The sequence below is a fragment of the Corvus cornix genome, chromosome 2, assembly GCF_000738735.6.
Source record: "Corvus cornix cornix isolate S_Up_H32 chromosome 2, ASM73873v5, whole genome shotgun sequence".
Taxonomy (NCBI): domain Eukaryota; kingdom Metazoa; phylum Chordata; class Aves; order Passeriformes; family Corvidae; genus Corvus; species Corvus cornix.
The window spans coordinates 56231795-56249147 of record NC_046333.1 but is presented as its reverse complement, the minus strand read 5'-3'; the positions used below and the strand labels follow the sequence as shown (position 1 = coordinate 56249147).

The following is a 17353-nucleotide window of genomic DNA, read 5'->3' as shown; positions in this document are numbered from 1 at the left end:
AAGAGCAAGTACCTGTGAGCATAGTTTTACTGCCTTGTGTGAATGAATAACTGAAATTAACACAAGGTGCTACCTACACAGTCAGGTTCAGTGTCAGTTGGACATACCAGAAAAGATACCTGGAAATTTCCTTTCAAGCATAAAATTAGTTCCTTCATATTAGGAAAGCTAGGCAAATTGTATCTAAGTATTAAGATAATTAACCCTTGGGATGTTAGCTTGATGTGGTCAAGAGTCTTTTCCATAATTGCTATATGAACTAAGTATGCACAGTATGAGAAAATACAGGCTGCAGGAGTTCAAATCTGTATGGTATGGCTCATTAGTAGCTTTGAGTTAAGCAAAACTAGAGGAGACTTGTAATTCATGGAATAAAAATCCATCACAGACTGTCCAGTAGAAGAGTGTCAGATGTGGCTTAAGAAGTTCTGGAGCCATAGTGTCCTGGAGGCTGGGAAAAGTGTATCAAGTCCCAGTGTATGTCTGCCAGCTTTCTGTAGTCTTTATTTTCTACTGACAGTTGCTGGCAGCAGAGATTCTGAGATAATCTATTGGTCTAATTTACATTAATTGTTTTTATGTTCTAAAATCACTGGGTATGCATTTATTAAAAAGTGTGTCAATATGTGCATATATAAAGTTTGGCATCAAAGATTTTAAACAAGAAATGTGTTCTTGGAATTGTTAAAAAAGGAGATTGCAAGTATTAAAATATTGGTAGTACATCTAGTTGTTGGTTGGTTTTGTTTTTATTTTTTTTTGCTAATTCATTGTTTTATAGATTTAGGATTACCTTGAATTTTTTTGTTATTTATGTTAAGCGTTGCATGATCCAACTTGCAATTCATTTTTCTGAAAGTGGGTGATTTTATAATGAACATATAAAATCACATATTTTTTATAAAAATGTGGTGCTTGTTACTCAGCAAAATAGTACTGCATGCTGCCCTGTGTTTTGTAACCTTTGGTTTATGCAGGAATATGCTGAATTTCAGTATCGGAGGAGGCACAGACAGCGTCGACGTGGAGACATGCACAGTCTGCTGAGTAATACTCCAGACCCTGATGACCCCAGTGAGAGTACATTAGGTACGGACCTGTCTGGAGCTGCCTTTTTTCTCCTCCTGCTTCAGGAATTGCTGGTAGTGACCACAGTGTTTGTTCTTCTGTGGATACACTTTAAAGAAGTTTCAAATACATTGCTGTATTTTCCAGGATACAACATAAAGGCTTGTCTCTGCAGTTTTTTTATGTGATCTTAGAAGTGTTGTTGGTTTCGCTGTGGCTGCTGCTGTTCATAAAGAGAAATGCATTGATCTTCCCACTAACAACTCCTCAGCTGTCCAGCACAGGTTTGCTTTTCTGAAGAAATTCTGAAGGTCACTCGTACATACACCAGCTCTTACACGCAATGAAAAGAACCAGTTGTGCACAGCGTGTAGAGTCTACAGGTCTGTGGAGGAGAGTCACAAGGCTGTATTCCAAAACTGCTGTATTCCAAAAGGCAGCCAGGAAAGAAATTGGCCTGAGCTGTGACTTCCAGAGTGCTGCTCTTCCGAGCAGGGCTATGGCTGGTAGCGCAGTCCCGTAAGGTCTCTCTGGGACTTGTCTGTCTGGGCTGGCTCAGTTCTGCCAGAACCTTAGCAAAGGTACAAAAATAGCTTGAATCCAAATCTTACTGTGACACTGTTTCTGCAGAGCTGCCCGTTTGTGTGCTCAGTCTCTTAGCCACGCTGCACAAACTCTCACTGCTGTGTCTCAGGAACTTAACACATAGCTTGTTCTTTAAAACCAAAAGGAGAAATCCTTTATTGAGGAAAAGGATCACATGCATCATTTATTTTAGAAAAAGTAATCAAAATTTTTGTGAACTTTGGTTCTTCCCTATTACAAATAAAATGCAAAACCATCTTGTTAGTTCAAGGACTAGATTTTGACTGAAAACTTGGATATAGTAGTGATGGCCAGTGCACACTGTTAAAGCACACAAGAGAATATTATTCTATCTCAGTCTATCACATTTTGAGTTTTGGAGTGGAAAAATCCGTTTTCCAAAGTCAAAAGATCTACATTGATTTTTATTACAGAGCAGTTTTTTCTGGAAGCAGCATCTTACTTCTATTTTTTGTTGGTTGTTTTAAGAAAACAGCGATGTCAGTAATTGCTGAAGTATTCATTAATGACTATACTCTTAATTGTGCTGTACTGTTACAGTAAAAGTTATTACAGTGTAATGTTAACATTACAGTTGAGGTTTTGTCTTTCAAAGAACAGAGAAATGGGCAAACATGGTTTGTAATCCACCTGTAAATGCATTCTGTATTTGTGTCCACATGCAGTAATTTTCAGAGCTTTCCATATATCATGTATGTGCCTTAGAAGCACTTTGCCCCTTCTGCCCATGCTCCCAGTGGCATAGCCCATCCTTTCACAGAGAAGGGTATTGAGGGCAGAAAGGCACAAATGAGCCAGGCAGTCACTCCTAAAACAGTGGGATTGGCGTTTCACCACCGTATAAGAGCTGCTGTGGCAGGAGTGGTTTGGATTATTTCATTCAGAGTGAATAAAGGAGTAAAATTACACAACTAGAATCCAAAAGGAAGGAAGAGATTCTGTCAGTAAATAATAGTGGAGGGGGCTTCCTCGCTGGTTCTTCAACCGCTTTTGTTTTGATTACCCAAACAGACACTCAGGAGGGTGGCAGCAGTAGAAGACATGGCACCTCCATGGTGAGTTCAGCTTCTATGGGTATTCTGCACAGCTCTTCGCTTCATGACTATACCCCTGTCAGTCGCTCTGAAAACCAGGATTCTCTTCAGGTATCTCCCCTAATCTCTTCTCCATTCTCTCTGCTTTGCTTGCTCTCCTCTGCTCTGCCTTTCTGTATCATTTTGTCTCTGCAAATTTTCTTAATTCTTCAATGAGAAAGGGAGAATCTAGGACAATAAAGTACACATTCACACTGGTAAGAACTGCTAAACAGTCACTGATATAACAATAGTCACCTTTTAAATTGTGTTGTCAGCTCTGTTGGTAAAAATTGATTCTGATAAAGGACATGTAGGAATAATGAATGAATTTCAGATTTGAGCCAAAATTACTTTTCATCCAAAATATATAACAAGATGCAAGTTTTATGCTGAGAACAACCTTATGTATTTCCACAGGCTCTGAGTTCTCTGGATGAAGATGACCCAAACATCCTGCTAGCTATTCAGCTGTCATTACAAGAATCTGGCTTGGCCATAGATGAAGAAACTAGAGACTTTCTAAATAATGAGGCATCTTTAGGAGCAATAGGTACCTCTTTGCCTACAAGACTGGACTCAGCTCCCATAAGTATAGACAACCCAAGGGGTGCTTTGAGCAGCTCTGAGCTGCTGGAACTCGGTGACAGTCTGATGAGACTGGGTGCAGGCAATGATCCCTTCTCAGCCGATCGTCTTCATTCACACCCCTGCAGTGAGACAAGAAGCGGATTATACTCAACATCAAGTGATGCTGAATCCAGCAGTCAAGATCCCAATACCAATGAAAATCTACTTGGAAATATTATGGCCTGGTTTCATGACATGAACCCACAGAGTATTGCTCTGATCCCCTCAACAAGTACGGAAACAGATGAGGAGTTACAGCAACCCAGTACTGAAGATGGGTCAGCAGGGCAACCAAATCTTACAGACACAGGGCTGGAGCCTCAGGAAGAGCATGCACTGTTTGAGGATGCACTCAAAAACGAAGGCAGAGGAACCCAGACAGAGGAAAGCACTTCTGAAGAAAACATTATTCCAAGTGAAACAGTATCACAAATTGGCGATAATAACAGGGAGGTAACAAGCACCCTAGATGCTTCAGGGGAGAGTTCAAGTCAGACTCCTCAAACCTCAAAGGAATGGACTGAACATGTGCATCTGGTATGAATAAAAACTAAATCTGGAGTAAAAGAATGGCGGTGACAGATGGTACAGTATGTGGAGTAAGCATTATGGAGGCTTTGATCCACATAATTGCAGCTCAGTTGTAACCACTGACGTAACAACGGATATTTAGGAGTTCTCTTGAATTGTAGTTCTTCATAATAATGTGAACCTTTCAAGGAATATCCTTTGCATTTAATTAGGTAGTATTTGCCTTTTTGCTCTCAAGAGAAAGGAATAAGTAGGTTGTATTCCACATTCCTAATACAATGCAGCATCTGTTTAGCCTTAGGTTGATGATCCTTGACTTGAAACTACGGATTAAAGGCTTACACTGATTATTTTGGTTGGTTTTCCTAAGAAATAGTTTATTCCATTTTTTAGAAGTCATTATTTCACCACAATAACATCTAGCAGTTCATTTGCATTTTGGTTTTGTTTTCCATAATTTTTCCTTACTCATTTTTCATTTTTGTTAGCAGTGTGAACGGAGGTATTTAATGCTTCTCTGTAGTACTGCTCCAGGAACAAGTTTTAGGGATATTCTTTCCCTTTAAAATCAAAGATTTTTTCATGTCTATTTACAGTCCAAATGTGCCAAACTGTGAAAAGTTAACTGGCAGTAGCCTAATGAAACAGTGCAGTGTTACTCTATCCAACTAATCCCACAATTCATAGCAGTGAAAGAAACCACTGGGTAGCATTGCTTCTCTAAATTTAACTGGCATATGTTGCCATGGTGACTGCATTTAATTAAATGTAGCCTGTATCTTAAGTTAATAAAACCTAATGCTGCTGTTAAACAGTTATTTTAAATATTAAAATACAGTGAGTTAGCAATAGCTATGCTGTATTTTAAGAGACACTTTAATGGAAGTGCAATCATAGTTCTTTGTTTTCATAATTCTACAAAGCATTTTATGCACTAATAGTGCAATTACTTTTAATGATAACATTTTATAAAAATGTAGGAATACAGAATTTTCATATATTAGCCAGTCCCACAATTAAAAGTTCAGATAACACATCCTGCTCAACATGTTACGGTGCCTTTGCCTAACCCAACTGGATAGTTGCCACAGTTAAACAAGTAATTCAAATTCAGTGTTTGTTCTGGAGTAACTATGCTATTAATTGCAAAGACCTCCATAAAACCACCCATGGCCTTGCCTTTACAGTAAATAACTAAACGTTCAGTCAGTGTTTTTGCATATACAAAACACTACTAGGTATTTGTTCAATTGCACAATATTCATTTGCTGTGTGATTACTGTTTAGTGTAAGAAAAAAAATTGAAAAAAAAAAACCAAACCACAAAAAAACCTTTTCCTAGTTGTTGTACCGTGAAAAACAAAAATACTGGTTTTAGATTTGCTTAAAAGCATCAATCTACAGTTAGTGAGATACAATGGTACAGTATGTAATTACAACTAGAATAAGTTGTTCAAATGGCTGTTTTAATTACATATAATCAAAACTTTTCATAACATGAGCAAATTACATACACTCCATTTTAAGTTTTGCTTAACTGTTACCAGAGATTTGTTGATATGATATAAAAATTTATTACTACTGAGTGTGTATAGGCAAGTCATGATAGCAAAGTTTATGTATTGATTACTGTGAGTTCAAGTGAGTGTTTTGGTAACTAATTCATGCAAATCCAGCTTTGGAACCTTGCAGTTATGAGGTTCATATTAGTAAAAAATGAAATAAGAATATTTTACCCTTACCCCATAAAAACCTTGTCCATTTTTCAACCATCTTTAGAGAAAATGAATTAGAATAGTCTAAATAATCTTCCAACCTTTCCCCTAGCCACCCTAGTCCTGACATATTATTGAGCCTTTGAAAAATACCTCTAGGTATAAAGTCCTTCAACTAAAATGGTCCTTCATGAACTGTCATCATGAATTGGTCTTAAAGTTGTTTAACTCACATAGCTTCCTTGAATGGTAATTTCTGAATAGAAAGATTCTCACAAAAAGATTGTGTATTGCATTGAGATGTCTTTGCAGTAAGATATGTAAGAGTGCTCTCTGTGAAGATAGTGAAGTTTGTGGGTTCTGGTTTTTTGTAACTTGGTTAGGTTGTGCAGTATATCCATTGTTTCCGTGTTACTCTTATGAGCATGAGATTAGCCTATTAAATTTGTATTTTCTTGGTACTTATTTTAACACCATAGTCATTGACTTTACAATTCAAAAATAAAAGTTTGGCAAGACTATTTTGTAAACCTGTTAATTTTATAATGTAAAAAAATTACTCTAACCTTGAATTGTTACTTGCACTTTCATAGTCTATACTTGATACATTCCCACTTTATATACAAGTAGGATACTACAACCATGTAGATGTTTGGCCAAATGAATGCTGTTAATAATATGTAAAATTCTTTGATTAAACATTTATTACTTAAACTAATTCCGTTCTGTCTTATTACATCTTAGACTTACTGTAGCAGATCCTTGAGACTGCTGACAAACATTTTTAGGATATATTCAGTCCTGTGCCAGATTAGTTGGACACCACGTAGTAAGTTGAATGTTTTGATTTGTAAATATAAGGTACCATCATTAAGCTTTGAAAAAAAATCTAAAATAGAATTTGTCTTAATTGCTACAGCCATATTGTGCACTTGTTCTTTGTAGAGCAATGCCTTGTCACTACAAGTAGTGGTGCTAAAGAGGGGGGGACTAATTTTTGTGAAAGATTCTGTTAATTAGTGTTACTTAAGTGCCACTTAATATCCACTCTCCATTGTTACCAGGAAATTCCAGAGTGCCTCTGTTACATTAACAGCACTAAACTACTTTGTTCATTGTTACAGTCATGTCATCAGCTTCCTCCACCAAGCATGCCAAGATCGTGGAATCACAGACTGGTTTGGGTTGGAAGGGACCTTAAAGCATGTTGTTCCAATCCCCCTGCCTTTCACTAGACCAAGCTGCTCAGACCTCCATCCAGCCTGGCCTTGAACACTTCCAGTGATGGAGCATTCCCAACTTTCTTGGGAAACCTGTTCCAGTGCCTCAGCACCCTCACAGAAGGCCACTGTAACACTCAGGGAGGCTGGTGAGAACAGAAGTTAAAACATGGACACAATGATAGGTGGTTTCTTTACAAGCAATTGTCTGGCTCAAGAGACAGCTTTAACATACTTTGAAAGAACCAAGTACTCATGGTCATTTTATGTCATCTCTGCCACTGCTTTACCTACCAATGTCCTTCATGAGGGCCGAAAGCCAAAGACCTCACAAAATCCGGGGTTAATTCTTGACTCTTCCACAAGCTTGAATGAGTAATTAAGACCCAGAAGCTGTAAAGACAGATGCATGTTACTTATGCAAGTAATAACTGATGCTATCTTAAGAATAGCATCAGTTGTGGCTCTGGGAATTAAGGGAATAGAAGCTGCTTTTCTCACAGGAGAGCTGTTAAGTACAGAACCTTAGAACAGATCCATGTGGAAATGCAGAGTGCACCAGTCCATCAGACTCTTATGAAATTTCATGCATTTACAACACAAGTACTTCTGAAGAAGCACTCCAGGTGCATCCTCTGCAGCTGACTCTGGAACAGTGACACACATAATAAGAATAAAGGATTCCTCAGCTGTGAACCAGCTGACTGTAGGATAGCAGTAAGAAGCTAGGAGGAAGCAATGCAATTAAATCCACTGTAGAACAATTCAAGTGCTGAAGCAGGAAATGAGCAGTGTGTGTGGATGTGCATCACTTCCAATAAAAACCACTCTCACCAAGAGCTCCCAAGATGAAACAGTTCTGCACTGACAGCCAGTGTGTCTAACACAGTCCCCCTCCACAGGTGGAGCCAACATTTTATTTTCTCCACTTCTTTGTGGAGTCTACATTGGAAGTTTCACAGAGCAGGGATGGGCTCTGATGACTCCAAAGGGCAGCCCTTTCTCTTATTGGGGTAAAAATAAAATAAAGTGAAAAAACACATTAATTGGAAGAAAACGTTTACTCTGCAACTTTAGCTGAGCTTACACTATGCAAAATGCCTCAGCTGCATCAGGCACTTCCAACCAGGCCACAGGTTGAGTCAACCCACTTCAGCTCCAAAGAGAGGCTAGCTCTGTTACGGAGAATCAGGAAACTGAAGAGGATGCTCAGGATTTAGGATCGACATTGTAAGGCTTGGGAGCCTCTAGAGAGAGGGGTACTTTAAGAAGTCCTGAGCCCCATCTCTTCTACCCCTAACTACCAGGTATTCAGCAACTCTCAAATCAGAACATTTCAGCTATTGCCTACCTGAGATAAAAGACATGCTAGGTTTAATTTTTGACAAAACATCCTAACCACTGTCCCTTGTGTCACCTTCCAGGTGAGGTAGGGGGTGATCAGGCAGCACTGACAGCAATCCCTGCCTCTCTCTGGTCTTACACAAGGCCAACAGAATAATCATACCAAGACCACTGTAATCTCAAGGTGTTGTTTTACTGTGGTTCCATTGAAATGACAGTCAGAACCACACTTGTAAAGAAATACTGACCTAAAACTCCTTCTGACAACATAAAAATGGTTGTCTAAACCATTTTTGAATTATCTTAAAGTATCACCTCAGATTAGGTTTCTTAAAGCTTGAGTTCATTGATTTTATTATTCAAGATATTTTTTAATCATTTTTTTTTATATTCAAGTTTTTTATTCAATTTATTATTTAAAAACAGAAATAATAATCACAGTGGGTAAATTATCAACAATATACAGTAGCATATTTAATTAAGAGTATACACATATATGTAAACCACACACATTCTACATTTGTGACAGAAAATACCCTGCACATGGTTTCAGAAAGACCAAGGGGTTATAGAAGCCCAGGAGTCGGGAAGATGGTAGAACTGGAGTTGAAAAAAAACAACTATTACTAATTTTATTTGCAAAATAAAAACCTTCACAAAGTGTTAGATGCTTATCTGTACAGAAATTGACATTGTCACTCATTTCTACGCAGACTAGTGATGCTATGCCAATGTGATGGCAGTGAGAGGGCCCCAGCAGTGGAGGACTGCTGAGGTGGGCAGTTGGGAACAAAAGCAGGCAGAAGCTGCAAAAAAAAGTGGTGGGAAGAGCTTAAGGGCTCTGAGAGATCACTGATCTGCAAGATGCAACTATGGAGAGATGCATTAAAGAAGCAGAAACAATTGCGCCTGTGTAACGAGCTTGAAAAGATATGAAGGTAAACCAGGATTTAAATCAAAATTGAGGAATAAATTTGGCACCTGAGACAACAAGGTCAAAGCTGGTGTGAAAGAGGCATGCAAAAGGTTAAACATAGCTGTCCATGAGCCAGTACCAACCCAGGCACACCCTGCATCCACTGCACACTGCATGAGGGGAGCATCTGTTAATAGATCCCTGCAAACTATGGTTATATGTGTCCACTGAGAACAAGACAAAAATCAATTTCATTTGCACCAAGGAACGTTTAAATAAACCCTAAGGATGGCAACTGAGTATGGGAACTAAGAGACTGCAAATCCTCAAGCATGAGTGGGCATTTCTTCCGTAACACGAGACTTGAGAAACATCTACGTGGGATGGCCCAGGGCCATGTGAGTAGCACTAGGTGAGGAACCGCTGTTAGATCCGTGACTCCTACATTTGGCTCTCAAAGCTTCACAAAAGCACATGTTCATTTCCTGGCCTTTTAAACTATTTGATACATGACTGAGGTGCCATGCAAGAGGGGCAGTTCATAGAATCATAGAGTGGTTTGTTTTTGAAGGGCATCTTGAAGATCATCCAGTTCCAACTACCCATGTCATGGGCAGGATCACATTCCCTTAGTCCAGGTTGTTCAGAGCCCCACCCGACCTGACCTTGAACAGTTCCAGGGACGGGGCATCCACAACTTCTCTGGGCAGCCCGTTCCAGTGCCTCACCACCTTCAAAGTAGAGGATTTTTTCCAAATATCTGATCTAAATGAAGGCCAAAACTGGCATATGTTGAGGGTAAGATCCATCAACACCTTCTCCTGAATCAGGACAATCATTGCAGTCCATCTCCTGTCCTCTGATTTTCTGTTGAGTATGAAGAGTGACAGCTGTAAATCCTTGGATGACAGCACCTGGCATTCCCTGCAAACAGGAATGGAACCAGAGGCAGCTTCTGCTGCATCGAGTAACAGAACGTTAAGGGTTGGAAGCTACCTTAAAGATCATCTAGTCCCAACCCCCATACCATTAGCAGGGACACCTCCCATCAGACCAGGTAGCTCAAGGCCTTATCCAGCACGGTTTTGAACACTGCCAGGGATGGGGCATCCACGGCCTCCCTGGGCAATGTTTCAGTATCTCGCCATATTCACAGCAGAGAATTTCTTCCTAATATCTAATTTAAATTTTCCACCTTTCATTTTGTACCCATTCCCCCCTGTCCTGTCACTGCTCTTCCTGACGAAGAGTCCCTCTCTGGCTTCCCTGTAAGGCCCCTTCAGATACTGGAAGGTGCTGCCAGGTCTCCACTCACCCTTCTCTTCTCCGGGCTGAACAGCCCCACCTGCACCCATCGGGCCTCGCCGCTGACTAACAGGACACGGCTCTCTGTGCCCCGGCTCCGAGGCGAGAGCAGCGCCCTGCGAGGGCCGGGACCGATTTGTCTCCGGGGCCGGGGCACGGCCGCCGCCAGCAGAGGGCAGGGCCGGCCCCGCTGCTCCCGGCCCCGCCGCAGCCACATCCGCCGCCGCCGGGAAGGGGCCGGCGCCGGGGCCGCTGTGGGCGCCGCGCTCCCGCCGCTCGCTGTCGGGCCCGCGGGCCCCGCGCCGGGCTCAGGATGCCGCTGGGGCTGAAGCCCACCTGCAGCGTGTGCCGCAGCACGTCCTCCTCCATGTGGAAGAAGGGCGGGCAGGGCGAGATCCTGTGCAACAACTGCACGGCCCGCTCGGCGCCGCCCCCCCCCGCCGCCTTCGCCACCACCTCGGCCGCCGCCCAGCACAGCAACGGCGGCGGCGGCAGCGGCGGCGGCGGGAAGCAGGTGAGGAGGCCGAGGGTGAGGCTGAGGGAGCCGCCGGGGCCGGGCGGGGCAGGGCGGGGCCGGGCGGGGCCGGGGTGCTCGGGCCGTCCCCCGTGTGTTCATCCCGCCGTTCCCCACAGAGCAAGCAGGAGATCCACCGCCGCTCCGCGCGGCTCAGGAACACCAAGTACAAGTCTGCGCCCGCCGCGGAGAAGAAGGTTTCCACGAAGGGCAAGGGCAGGCGGCACATCTTCAAGCTAAAAAACGTAAGGCGGCGCGTGGCAGAGCGCGGGGCCGCGGGTGGGCCGGGAGCCTGTGCCGGGCTGGGGCGGACACGGGGCCCGCGGGAGGAGTGGGAAGAGAAACCGGTCATGGGAGTTCAGCACTCGCTTCTCCACATAAAATCCTGGGGATGAAGACGTTAGCTGTGTTGTTTTGAACTTTAAACTAGAAATGTGTGCTAGTTTTCTTAGAAGATAATGTATCTGCACGTTGTCTAAAAGGGAAAACAATTTCTGGAACTTCATGGTTGATTTGCTTTAATGCTCTTGATTTTTTATTTCTGTGTTCTTTTCTTAGCCCATCAAGGCTCCTGAGTCCGTATCCACTATAATTACAGCAGAATCAATCTTTTATAAGGTATGGTTTATGCAAATCTATTTGCAAAAATTATTATCCTGTTTCTGTTTCCAATTTCAAGAACTATCATGTACAATGAAAGCACTAGGGATATAGTCACAGAAACTGTTCTTCCTTCCCTAATGGTTGTGTAGGACTTTGGTTTGCCGTAATTATTGCCGTTAAGTCTTGGAAGGTAGTTTACCTAAGTAGTTTAAATAGTCATCATTATCCCAGTTGTTCTCTTCCAAGAGAAAATGCATCCTTTTTTTTTTTTTTAATTATTGCAGTCAGCATTTTTAAACTTAACCTGCACCGTGCAGAGGTCAAGCAAAAGTGACTGGAGATGAGTATTTCGATTTGTGTGCTGTTTCCTGCCTTAGGCGCAGAACATATTGCCCGTAGAGGGGGTGGGTTGCAGTGCCTCAACGTCTCCGCTGGCTCCCGTTTCAGAACTGGTGTGAGCAGGCTCAGACACCGTGGGAACAAGATCTGTTGGTATTTGCAGTGAAGCAGGAGGGAACCTTCTCACATTCATGCTTGAGAGCAGCTTTACCAGCATGCTAAGGTGTTAGTGTTTTAAAGTTCTGAAATTCGCTTTGTTTCCCAGCAGTATAAGCAAACAAAATGGTTTTTTCCCCCTCTTCCCCCCAAAAAAATGTCAGGATAGGTAGGGGGAGACTGCACAGCCAGTGGTGGGCTGAGATTCCGTATACTCTCCAGGGACCTGATGCTTTGTGTCTGACATCCTAGATGAATCTCTTGTTTGCTGTTGACCAGTTCAGAAAGGAATTACTGTCTTGTGTGTACGTTTTTTATCAAAAAATCCTAAGAATTATGTCAAAACTTCTGTTTAACCTCCTTATGCAAAATGCTGCTACTTTGATACTTTGCAGTGTTGTTGTGAACAGGATTGTTCGGTGCTTTTTGTGTTCTTTTTCTCTTTTTTAAAAACAAACACCTTTCTTTTTTACGCCACCATTCTTTTGCATGTGGCTGAATTGCAGCTGCCTTTCAAGACTGGTATAATTTAGGGTACTGATACTTAAGACACGAATCAATGTGAAGTGAAGCTGACAAAATCAGGTTGTTTGATTTCAGTGTCATTTGTATGTCTTCTAGGGTGTATACTATCAAATTGGAGATGTTGTTTCAGTGGTTGATGAGCAGGATGGAAGAACATACTACGCTCAGATCCGTGGGTTTATTCAGGACCAATACTGTGAAAAGAGTGCTGCGCTAACCTGGCTCATTCCTACACAAGCCAGCCCCAAAGACTGTTTTGACCCAGCATCCTATATCATAGGTAATCTGTAGGCCTTCACTTTGTACAACTACTTATATGTGCCTACACTAATGCAGAGTTGTATTTTTTAAATGAACATATTAGCTTGTCGAGGTGTTTTATGCAAGTTCCACATTTTAGACCCTAATTCTGTAAACATCTCATTTACTGTAATAACACTTTTTATTTATCTTATGTATATAATATGATTACTACTATTGCAGTGTGTGATTATCTTGTACTGTGATTATCTGAGTGTTTGTGGGGACAATTACAGATGTGTGGCTTTAAAGATCAAATTACTGCTCTATAGATAGGTTTAAACTATAGTAACTTTTGATTCTGATATACTAGTCCAAGTTATTTCTTTTAAAGTGACCTGAATTACCTGATCTTTGTCCTGGGTATTCAAAATACATAGCATGCAAGCACTGGCATAGAGACTGTTCTGCTACTGATGATAAAATTAGTAAGTCCTTCTGACAGGCAGGACACAAAGAGGATATATTTAAAATATATTAACTACAGTACTTCACTCAAATACCAGAGTGCTTCAAATGGGGTGGGGGGAAAGATCAGCCCAGCAAAATTGAAGGTAGAGGCTTCTTGCCTGATACATGATGCTACCTTCCTAGGAAAGCCATTGATCGCAAAGATAAATTCTCTAAGGGAATGTTGGCTGTTGTGGCAAATTTTTAGGCAACTTACTTAATTTTGTGCCTTTAAGTTTTGTCTTTGAAGATTTATTTTTTTTCCTAGGACCAGAAGAAGATCTCCCAAGGAAGATGGAGTATTTAGAATTTGTTTGTCATGCACCTTCGGAATATTTCAAATCTCGATCATCTCCCTTCCCAACCGTTCCTACAAGGCCAGAGAAGGGCTATATATGGACTCATGTGGGACCTACTCCTGCAATCTCCATTAAAGAAACTGTAGCCAATAATTTATAATTTTTTAAGGAATACTTTGGACTAGTTATTTTGGGTGTATCCTCCAGTTTGTAAACCCCATACAAGAAGTTTTAAAAATTATAAAATGTGCCGGTTTACTTTACAGATTGTGGTATTTATTTATTTTAGATACATCAGATCTTTGAAGTGGAAGTTTTCATTCCAGTTGATGCATCATTTCAGTGCTCTGTTCTTCTGACATTATTGTTCATCTTGGGACAAAACCATAAGTTTCATGTCATCTTTGACTTCTGAAAGTTGCCTTTAGTGTTCATTCTTAGTTTTTAAGTTATTTTCCAGAAGAGGAGCTTAAAAGACATAATCATTCAGCACTTTATATAACTGTTTAATTTAGTTAACTGGGACTGCCATTTTTATTTCCTTGTTAAATAATTTAAGACTAACTTTACCTAAACAGTAAAATGACCAGTGGTGTAATTAACAGTTTTCTGTTACTTGGAGAGGAGTGATCTACCTGGATTTCTCCAGACTAAAACCTCATCCGCAAGGAGGGACTCTTAACAGTCACCTTTTAAGGGAATTTTGTTCATCTGAATCTGAAATGTGGGCCTATGTGTGTAGCTTTATGTTAAACTTTACTTATATAAGGGCATAAATTTCCTGGACAATTGGATGCAAATTTAAAAATTAATGTTATTTATCATCCTGACATCCTCATGCAGAAATGTATCTGCATTCCCTGAGCAAGCCAACACTGACACATGATTTGAGTTTCACATTGTTAATGTGTGTTAGCTTGGTCTCTTAAAATTGCTTTAAAATTGTTTTTTCAGTCTTCGCAATTAATGATGGTAAGAAAAAAAATGGTCAAGCATTTCATATGAAAAAAAGTTTGGTAAGGGAAATAAAAACTAATTTTATGTATTAACATAACAAGGAAAATGTTTAAATAGCAGAACAGGAGAAATGCTACGTACTAAAATACCAGTAAAGTTTCCTGCCCTAAACCTTTTACAAGCCAGTCAGCTCCAAACACTATGAGATGTGCTTGTATGGCCTGAATTCCAAGGGCTTAGGGATTCGTGCTGCCTGTGAAGGATAAGAGCTGTAAGCAGCCTTAAATTTAAATGGATCTTTTCCAGTTTTTTTTTTCTTTGTGTGAACATACGTGACCATAGCACCCAGAAGCCCCAAATCACCTTTAAGGTACCATATGAAAGCATAAAAAAGTTGCACTAGGCTTATGTTCTAACTTTATGAAAGGTTTTGATTTAAGGTGTAACATATTTGAAAGTCTCAGGTATTGACAACTTTCAATACAGTGGGACCTGTGAGGGCAGGAACCAGATCTATTTGTTTCGGCCTGCAGCCTCTGTTCTGCCCTCTTCAAATACAAGGAAGAACAATCAGCCTTAAGGGAGTAGATGCTAAAGTTAAGGGATACTGTCAATAATTCAAAATGCTCAGAAATTAGCAGTAGATTGCTAATACAGAGTTAAATCTTAATCCTCAGTTGCTTACAAAGATGAGATGTGTGCCCATGTTGTGTGTTGCAGTAATTAATCCCAAGGTGACCTCACTTCTCTTCATTCTCTCCTTTCAATTCCTCTGGATTTTTTTTCTGATTTCTTTATTAACCATTACAAGAAAATAAAAATAACAAGTCTTATGTTTACAGTAACCAGTGTGACTCCCTTGACTCAAGTGTTTTCCTTCCTTTCTCTGCAGTCCACATGTTTTTCACTGGGGATCACAGTAGAGTCCCTGTGCTGCCTCGGCATAATCCATGGACCTCTCCTCTTCTGTGGGCTGTTTCACCTTATCTGAATTATCAAGGTTGGAAAAGACCTTTATGGTCATTGAGTCCAATGAAGCTTAGCTGCTTTCCTTGTCAAATCCTCATAGGAATAAGAAGGAAAACAATGCTTACACTGTTTTGCTTTTTTGAGTTCCTACAAGTTACACCAAATGAAAAGTACTTGCCTTATTTGTCAATAAATTGTAATATAAAAGGGACAATTAATTTTTCATCAGAGTACACCTTTTTAACATTTTGTGATGCTGGTGATTCAAGTACTATACTTCCAGCTACAGTCTAAACAGACAAAAAATACCTTTTTCAGAGAGCTATCGAACAACTTCCCTTAGTAAACACTTAAGTATTTTTATTTTAGTTTTTATTATACTGGGAAATACTAAAAATAATTCAAATGAGCAAGAATTCTGGTTGTAAGGTCTCAAAAGAGAGTGGATCTGCAGGCAATGACTGCTACTAAAGTGTTACATCTTTATTTATAGGTATTTGAATGGTTGCACTGTCCTGTTTTTCTTGCGTTCAGAACATCGCCCAGTAACACAGGGAAAATGACTGACTCTCCAGACAGCTTCTTATGGATGGACATAGCTGAAGAATGGGACCTCTGAGAACAATGTCTCTGAAAATTCCTCATCTCTCTTATATAAGGAAAATGGACAAAAGGAGGACCTGCAACATGGACTCAACAGCAGAAGAGATACCAGCGGATCCCGTGGGGACAGGCTTTGATGCCCTGCAGCTGAGGGAGCTGAGCCAACCCATTTCTGTCTTCTGCCTTGGTAATCCCCCATGCCAAAATGTAGGTAGGTTTCATACTTGCATCACTGGATTGTGAGTGGATACACTACTACTGAATTTATGGCCTTGTGTTAAGCTTCAGAGTTTTGTGGCCATCCAACAGTCATTTTTATTAAGGCATTTGAGTTCTAAAGATGGAGCACGTAGCCAAGAGCTAAAAGGCACAGAGCATATATGAAATACTGAGTAACACATAGACACGTGGCCTATGCCCTGAGGCACACATTGCAGGACGTTTGTGGAGAAGTAGCCCTTAACTTTCACCTGAACTTTACTGTACCAAAACAATACGTACTGGAGAAAGGTTTACACTGGGGCAAGGCTTTGTCGGGAGAAGAATACTTTCTGGGAAAATGTGATGTGAACACAATGGATAAATAAGTGTGTGGCTCCTTGGCCTCCTTCTAAAATGGGGCTGGGGTTCCTCTCTTGCTGCTGTGCTGTGCTACATGACAATTATCTGAGTCATCCTGGCAGTCTGGATTCACTCAAGCCGCAGGATTAGGCCCTTACAGTGTGGTATCCAAGCCAATCCAATAGCTTTGCTTTCATGTAATGCAGCCTTCAACTTTAATATTATACAAAAAGCAAAGAGTGTGCATTTATTGTAGTTGGTGTTACATTGTATATTATGATTCATAAAGGCCTTAAAAGGTCTTATAGAACTGAGAACAAAAATATTAATAGGTGTAGTATTGAAGTTTCAACTGCTTTTTACAGTTACTGAATTAAAAAGACAAAAAAATTATAATTTTATTCTATTTTCACACAGAATTGGTATATCTGTTAGGAGACTACATACCCACAAAATTATGGAAGATGAGCATTATGTTCCCAAGCAGAAATACTTTTACAATAGTTAATAGTTGTTAATAGTTCTTCTTGTGTGCTCCCCACTACAGAATCTTGTGGTCGTTGACAACAGAATTTTGTATTTGGCAGTTGTTCCACCCACATGGTCACGCTTACCTTCAGGAAGATTGCATTATTTTTTCTTACTCAGCCCTTCTGGTTGGTGATTTGT

The 17353-nt window shown here is 40.6% G+C and overlaps 2 protein-coding genes across 7 annotated transcripts in view; both read left to right on the top strand.

Annotated features, from left to right (window-relative positions):
- ANKIB1 (ankyrin repeat and IBR domain containing 1) overlaps positions 1–6341 on the top strand; it is an 89768-nt gene extending 83427 nt beyond the window's left edge. For 4 of the 6 annotated variants that reach the window (XM_039548671.1, XM_039548672.1, XM_010399168.4 and 1 more), the window contains 3 exons: positions 978–1089; positions 2686–2819; positions 3168–6341. In XM_039548671.1, the coding sequence (XP_039404605.1) occupies positions 978–1089; positions 2686–2819; positions 3168–3920 (999 nt within the window). In that variant the 3' untranslated portion in view covers positions 3921–6341. The remainder of the gene's footprint in view (positions 1–977; positions 1090–2685; positions 2820–3167) is intronic. The other 2 variants (XM_039548674.1, XM_039548675.1) reach the window with 2 other exon arrangements.
- A 4307-nt stretch (positions 6342–10648) lies between these two features.
- Positions 10649–15396, top strand: GATAD1 (GATA zinc finger domain containing 1). Its single transcript, XM_039548676.1, has 5 exons — positions 10649–10922; positions 11042–11167; positions 11481–11540; positions 12642–12825; positions 13564–15396. The coding sequence occupies exons 1-5, from the start codon at positions 10722–10724 to the stop codon at positions 13752–13754; spliced, it is 762 nt and encodes a 253-aa protein (XP_039404610.1). The 5' UTR covers positions 10649–10721; the 3' UTR covers positions 13755–15396.
- The last annotated feature ends 1957 nt before the right edge of the window (positions 15397–17353 follow it).

Coding starts and splice junctions, on each gene's coding strand:
- GATAD1 (XM_039548676.1), top strand. CDS start 10,722: ATGCCGCTGGGGCTGAAGCCCACCTGCAGCGTGTGCCGCAGCACGTCC. Junction 11,168..11,480: donor ACATCTTCAAGCTAAAAAAC/GTAAGGCGGCGC, acceptor TTCTTTTCTTAG/CCCATCAAGGCTCCTGAGTC. Junction 11,541..12,641: donor CAGAATCAATCTTTTATAAG/GTATGGTTTATG, acceptor TATGTCTTCTAG/GGTGTATACTATCAAATTGG.